This window comes from Delphinapterus leucas, chromosome 13, assembly GCF_059928025.1.
Source record: "Delphinapterus leucas isolate spDelLeu-1000000601 "Yukka" chromosome 13, BTC_Dleu_Yukka2, whole genome shotgun sequence".
NCBI classification, from domain to species: domain Eukaryota; kingdom Metazoa; phylum Chordata; class Mammalia; order Artiodactyla; family Monodontidae; genus Delphinapterus; species Delphinapterus leucas.
Genome location: NC_143141.1, coordinates 5,549,641 through 5,556,633, shown reverse-complemented (window position 1 = coordinate 5,556,633; position 6,993 = coordinate 5,549,641). Strand labels below are relative to the sequence as shown.

Below are 6,993 nucleotides of genomic sequence, written 5' to 3'. Positions count from 1 at the left end.
TTGAAGATCCCCGTGGGATGTCTGCTTTACAGAAGTTAACAGCACGACCCAGGCAGATAAATAATATTACTTAAAAGCCATCTGGGTCGGCGTCTACTCTGGGGGCATTCTATACAGGCCAATGCAGGGCATGTAATAACTGCTCGAATGGAGTTCGGAAAGGAAGGAATAGTTCATTTGGTGGGACAATTTGGAATAGATTTCAGCAGACAATGGGGATGGAGGACTTCTTAGCTGCCAGAAAATCCGGCACAAAGCCTTCGAACCCACTTCCTAGTGCGATGGCACGCTCCTTCCTAAGCTAGCACTGGGAAGGTAGGGCTGCCCCGCCCATCGTAGTGAGGAACTAGCCTGGTACGGAAACGCCACGACAGGGCTCAGTCCCGGGCTGTCAGTCTCCACTTTCTACGAGTTGCTGCGCGCTCCGATCCAGTTCTGCAGGTACACACCCGGCTCGCGGAGTCTGCAGCTGAGCCGGGCGCGGGCGGGACGAGGAGATGGCAGAAATGTGCGCGACTGGGCGGGGGCGGCGATCGGGACTCCCGGGCGGCCCCTGACCTGCTGGGCGACCTTGGGGGAGCGGACTCCGTCTGTGGAAGAAGGTGTGGAGCCCGCGTCCACTGCCGGCCCGTCTTCCTCCCTCTTTTCCTGCCGGCCTTTGCCATATAGGCCTAAGCTGCCTTCTCCCGAGTGAGCAGGTTTCCGTTTAGACGGCCAGGCCCAGGAGGAACCTGAGGCTAAGGACGCCCAGGGAAGGCTACGCGCGACGCATGGTGGGCACCCGGGCGCCACCACGGGGAGCGGGGGCCGCGGGCTGAGGCGGGCCGGGTGGCGAGCTGCCTGGCAGAAGGGGATGGCCCTGTGCCCCCAAAGGAGGCGACCGGGCAGCCTGGAAGAGGGGACCCGCCCCGATGCCCACACTGCGCCTCCGGCCCCTCCCGACCCCTCCCACTGATGCCTCTCCCCCCGGATTCTGGAGGTGGGCGCTCGGAGCAAGGGTGGGGCAAGGGAAGGAGCAGTCTTTGGGGGCGCGTCCGGATACATCTGGGGCCAAAGTTGGAGGGCTCCTCATGGAGCAGGAAAGGTCAAAAGCCTAGCTGGGATCTCTGAGATTCAGAGGTCGCAGAACCCTGGCCTCGTGCCGGGGGAGGGCGCGCTCCGCCCGCTGCGCCCCTTTCCAGGCCTCCCTCTTTCTTCCTCGCAGCCTGTAGGGGAATGCTGTTGTTGCTGCTCTGCGTCGTGTCCACCGCTCTTCCACGATTTATCAGAGCAGGTACGTTCGGTTGGTTCGGGTCTCAGTGGCACCCCTCCCTCCCTGCCACCCTGCCGCTCTGGGCGAGCCCCTGTGCAGACCTCCTGGGGGATCACGTGAGACCGGAGCCTGGCCGGTGACACTTGCCCCCGGGGTCCAGGCAGAATCCCGCGGGAGACGCTCAGCCCCAAGCATCCTCTTTCAGCTTTGAAGTGACTTGAAGAGGGGGAGGAGATGGGCAAATCTGCAAGTCAAGGCTCGAGTTAAAATGCTCAAATAGATCTATAATACCGTCTACTTTATATGACAAACGGACATGTTAGACCCAAGGTAATAGCAAAGAAACCAGCCACGGAACAAATTACTTCCAAGAAACACTAAGCAATTTGTTAGAAACGAACTTTAAAGCGAGCGGAATTGTTTAACAATCCTTTTGGGGAGGAGATACTTATACCTTTTTTGGGGGACGGACTGAATTAACCGGCTAGCAGAGCAGAAGGAAAACAGGTCAAGTGGGGCTCAGAATAGGAACGTTTACTCTGAAGGAGGAAGATGAAGGAATTGAGGGTCTTAGAATAGAAGGGAAAGAGGGGACTCATTCCAAATGGGGAGATCACTTGTTGAGGGGGAGGACCGAGTAAATTCCCTCTTATGGACAGCTGTGAAGGACTTCGGGTTATGCTTTCACATCAGCAGATTGTTTCTAGGAAACTCCCATACTGAGAAAACTCTCACATGAAATTTCAAATCAGCAAGAAAATTGAGGTGTTTGTGGAAACTAATAATAACCAACACTAGTGCTCTCGGTTGTGATTATTTTTTTCCTTTCTTTCCCTAGATGTTTGCGAGGACGTGAGTATGCAGGATACTGTGTCAGTGGGCCAGCCTATGGCTTTTCACTGCATATACCCTCTGCCAACATCTGGGAAGGTAGACGCAACATGGTATAAATATCCTAGAAAAATCCCAGTATCCAAAAACATACAGTCTCGAATCCACCAGGACCAAAACTGGATTTTGTTTCTCCCTGTGAAAGGGGAGGACTCTGGGATCTACCACTGTGATACAAAGTAAGTTCCTCATTCATGAGAACTGTCTCTCTCATATATATATATATATATATATATATATATATATATATATAATGTATAATATTTATATAATATATAATTCTTTTAGAAAAACTCTTGATAAACTCTTAATCAATGTAGAAAACAATGAGAAGAATATAGTTTTGGAATTGTTATGAGGTGGTTTCAATGAACAGACTTTTAAGCAGAACAGGTTTGTAAATCAGTTGTTGGACCGTGAAATGCATCTTTTCCTATCGAAATGATGTCCAAGGCCAGACCAGCTTACAAAGCCTGTTTTAATCCCAATATGATTGCTGCCTTCTTTCTTGGAATGCCAAAAGTTTTTGTGACAGGTGGTACATCCAGATAGGTATAAGCCTCCTTCAAGCACTTTTTGTAAGGGTTCTGCTATAGGAATTTAACAGTGACCAAGCATCAGGTATGTTCTAGACCCCATGCTAAGCCTCATGCTAGTAATGTAAGTAAGTGACACAGGTCTGGGGGGAGATAGTTGAGCCTGGTTGGCACTGTGGTGAGCCAGAAAGCACATGTCACACCGAAGGCGGCAGTCTATGCAGCGGTTCAAGTCCATCTTCCAAAATTTCAAGGTAACCCGGAAATTGGAATGTGTGTGTATGGGTGTGTGTGTGGTTAACTTTCCAATAAGCTTTGTGCATGTGTCCTAATTAAGACACATCTGTGGACCAAATTTTGGCTGAGGGCCCCAATTTTGTTATCCTCCTTTGCTAATGTGCATGACCTTCATGAGTTATTTGACCTCCACAAGCCTTGGCTTTCTTATCTGTAAAGTGGAAGTAATGCCGGCCAGATAGGGTAGAAGTTAAAATGACCCCAGATCATGTGTGAAGTAGGTACTCCAGGAATGTAGCTGCATCCTCCCTCTCTTGCGGTTCCTTAGTATCTGCCAGCCTCTTTCTGTGTTTCAGGATGGCCACGTCCTTCTCTGATTCCTGCCAGATTCCTCATTTCTGTGTGATTGACTCGAAGTACATGGTTACTCAGTGGCACGGGTGGAAGTGCCAGTAGCCCCTTCTCCAAAATTTCACTCACTCTGCAGACCAGCTGCTGACGTCTTGAGGGGGTCTGCTCTCCTCTTTACTCCAGGTTATTCATTAACCAGAGTTGGAGATCGTATGCCGCACAAATCTCTCTGGACGTCCAGACTGGATTTATTTATTTTTTATTCTAACCGGGACTTCATTTTTATTTATCTTTATTGGGGTATAATTGATTTACAATGTTGTGTTACTTTCTGCTGTACAGCAAAGTAAATCAGTCATACGTATGTCCACTCTTTTTTAGACTCTTTTCCCATATAGGTCATTACATAGTATTGAGTAGAGTTCCCTGTGCTATACAGTAGGTCCTTATTAGTTATCTATTTTATATATAGTAGTGTGTGTATGTCAATCCCAACCTCCCAATTTATCCCTCTCCCCCCCTTTCCCCTGGTAACCATAAGATTGTTTTCTACATCTGTAACTCTATTTCTGTTTTGTAAATAAGTTCACTTGTACCATTTTTTTAGATTCCACATATAATCAATATCATATGGTATTTGTCTTTCTCTGTCTGACTTACTTCACTCAGTATGACAATCTCTAGGTCTATCCATGTTGCTGCAAATGGCATTATTTCATTCTTTTTTATGGCTGAGTAATATTCCATTGTGTGTGTGTGTGTGTGTGTGTGTGTGTGTGTGTATATATATATATACAGCACATCTTCTTTATCTGTTCCTCTGTTGATGGACACTTAGGTTGCTTTCATGTCTTGGCTTTTGTAAATAGTGCTGCAATGAACACTGGGGTGCATGTACCTTTTTGAATTATGGTTTTCTCCGGATATATGCCCAGGAGTGGGATTGCTGGATCACAGGCTGGATTTAAAATATTTAAATATGGGAGCTGTGAAATGGGGCAAAATAATCTTTCCTAGAATGTAGACATCAATACTGTCTGTCATGGAAGAAAGTAAACGTGAATTCTCACAAATCTTTAATATATAGATATGATACATGTTTAGTAAACTATATATTTTTACTTTGAAATAATTCAAATTCATATCACATTTGCAAGAATTGTAGAAAGAGCTCCTGCCTACCCTTTATCTAGATTTCTATTATTTAACATTTTGCCACATTTTCCCCATCATCCCCTGTGTATGTAACACACGGTATTTTTTCTAAACCATTTTATTCCAAATCATCTCAGTTGTCTGCATCAGGTCCCTTTACCCCTTAATATTTCAATGTGTCTTTCCTCTCAGCAAGAATATTCTCTTACATCATCACAGAATAGTTATCACATTCAGGAAATTTAACCATCACACAATACTTTATCTAGTAACCAATTTGTATTCTAAGTTTATCAATCTTCTCAATGATGACTTTTATAAATGTTTTTCTTCCTTTTCCTGTGGAAGATTGAATCCAAGATCATTGCAGTGCATTTGGTTGTCATGTACTTTTAATCTCTTTTCATCTGGAACAGATCTTCAGCCTGTTTTGTGTGTGTGACATTGACATTTTTAAGAAGTACAGACGATTATTTTATATTGTATCTCTTAATTTGGGTTTGCCAGATATTTCTTCGTGAGTCGGTTCAGGCTGAGCCTTCTTGGCTGGAAGGCTATGGAAGTGGTTTGCATTCTCTTCAGACAGCACACTCAGAGACACCTAGCATCCGCGTGTCCCTGCTTGGTGATGTTCATTTTGATCGTTTGGTTAAGATGTCCTCCCGTGTTTCCACCATCCAAATACATCTTTTTTCCTTTCGTAATGAATGGCTTGTGAGATGTATGCTGTCTTGTTTGAGGCAGAGGGTTTTCACAGTGCTTGGAAGAGGATTTGGAAATATTTGGAGATCAACAGAATTATTTGGTTTTGTGACTGTTGGAGTTTATGAGGTTTCAATCTGTTGTTTTCTTACAGTGATACAAACACCTGTCCCAGAATGCAAGTCAACCTCACTGTATTTGAAAAACATTGGTGTGGTACTTCTGGAAACAGTCAACCGCATGTGCCAGATGAGTACAAACAGATTTTATATGTTGGAAGAGATGACATTCTTGTATGTCATCTGAACTTCCCAAACAGTTTTGATTTGGATTCAGTAAAGTGGTATAAGGTAAAAAAAAAAAAATTTCCTATTGATATTTTCCTTCCTCTTCTTTAAAACCTACTTGTTTTTTTAGTTTAGGCTGTACCTTTTGAAGCAGAACTGGTAAAGAGAGAGATTTGTGTACATAAGACTTGTTAGCTAATTGCTATGGATAATTTAACGCTGCTAATTACTTATTTTTTTAATTTGTAGTTATTAGAGCTTGGTCATAGCTTATTATTAGAATCCACCCCTCCCCCAATTATTCTTACTTTTCAGACTATCCTTCGTTATTCTTTTTAATTAAGATTGATTAAGTAGTTTCTCTGAATGGGTAGTACACACATAGGGTTCAAGAATCACGAAGTATCAGAAGGTATGCCCCGGAAAGTCCCCTTCCTACTCCTGATTCATATTTGCCCAGGCCCATCTCACCTTCCATGACATGTGGCTGCTGTAATTGGTTCCTTGCAGGCCTTGCATTATTCTTGTGTAATGCCATGCAAGCAAATAAAACTATACCTCCTAGTCCTTTCTTTTTTTATGGAAACAGGGCATCCTATACTCACCTTCCTGCACCTTGTGTTTTCACCTTCAAACCTTCTCTTTTCTTGATTGCACTGGCAGATAATAATGGAAAAGGCATAATCCTTGGCACAGAGGTGCACAGGCGAGGTATTTAATATCTGAATTAGTTCTCCCCCAGCTCTGCTTGTTAGCGTTTGCCAGTACAACCATCTGGGTCATGAGTACTCTTTGTGGGAAGGTTTTTTATCTACTGTTTCAATTTCTTTAATGGTGATAGGATTATACAAATTTCTTATTTATTCTTGAATGGGTTTTTGTAGGATGGTTTTCTAGGAAATTGTTCATTTCATTAAACGTTTCAAATACTCTGGCATGAAATGGTTTATCATTTCTCTGCTTTTAATGTCTGCTTCTGTAGTAAGGTTCATCTTTTATCCCCATTACAATATGTTTCTCTCTGTCTCTGTCTCTGTCTCTCTCTCTCTCTCACACACACACACACTCTCTTTCTCCTTATCACTTGATTAGTCTTATAAAAGATTTGCAGTCAGTTCTATTACTCCTTTCAAAGCACCAGTTTTTGCCTTTGTCAGTCCTCTCTGTTATGTATTTCACATTCATTTAGCTTGTTTCTGTTTTCCCCTCTCACAAGGAAAGTGGCAATGAATGCCCTTATCTTGTATTTTATTTTATTCTAATTTTTTTCTTTCCCATTATGGTTTATTACAGAATATTGAATATGGTTCCCTGTGCTCTACAGTAGGACTTTGTTTATCTCTTTTATATATGACCGTTTGTATCCGCTAGTCCCAAACTCCTAATTCATCCCTCCCCCCACCTCCCCACCCCTCTTTCCCCTTTGGTAACCATAAGTTTGTTTTCTATGTCTGTGAGTCTCTTTCCGTTTTGTAAATAAGTTTGGTTGTATCGTGTTTTCGATTCCACATATAAATGATAGCATACAATATTTGTCTTTCTCTGTCTGACTTACTTCACTCAGCATGATAATCTCTAGGTC

The 6,993-nt window shown here is 43.5% G+C and overlaps 1 protein-coding gene across 5 annotated transcripts in view; it reads left to right on the top strand.

Annotated features, from left to right (window-relative positions):
- Positions 1-337: 337 nt before the first annotated feature.
- The window catches only part of IL36R (interleukin 36 receptor), a 48,566-nt gene continuing 41,910 nt past the window's right edge, over positions 338-6,993 (top strand). For 2 of the 5 annotated variants that reach the window (XM_089922572.1, XM_089922571.1), the window contains exons 1-4: positions 462-979; positions 1,205-1,273; positions 2,091-2,322; positions 5,279-5,474. In XM_089922572.1, coding sequence (XP_089778698.1) covers positions 955-979; positions 1,205-1,273; positions 2,091-2,322; positions 5,279-5,474 — 522 coding nt within the window. In that variant the 5' untranslated portion in view covers positions 462-954. Of the gene's footprint in view, positions 442-461; positions 980-1,204; positions 1,274-2,090; positions 2,323-5,278; positions 5,475-6,993 lie in introns of those variants that run through there. The other 3 variants (XM_022599207.3, XM_022599208.3, XM_022599209.3) reach the window with 3 other exon arrangements.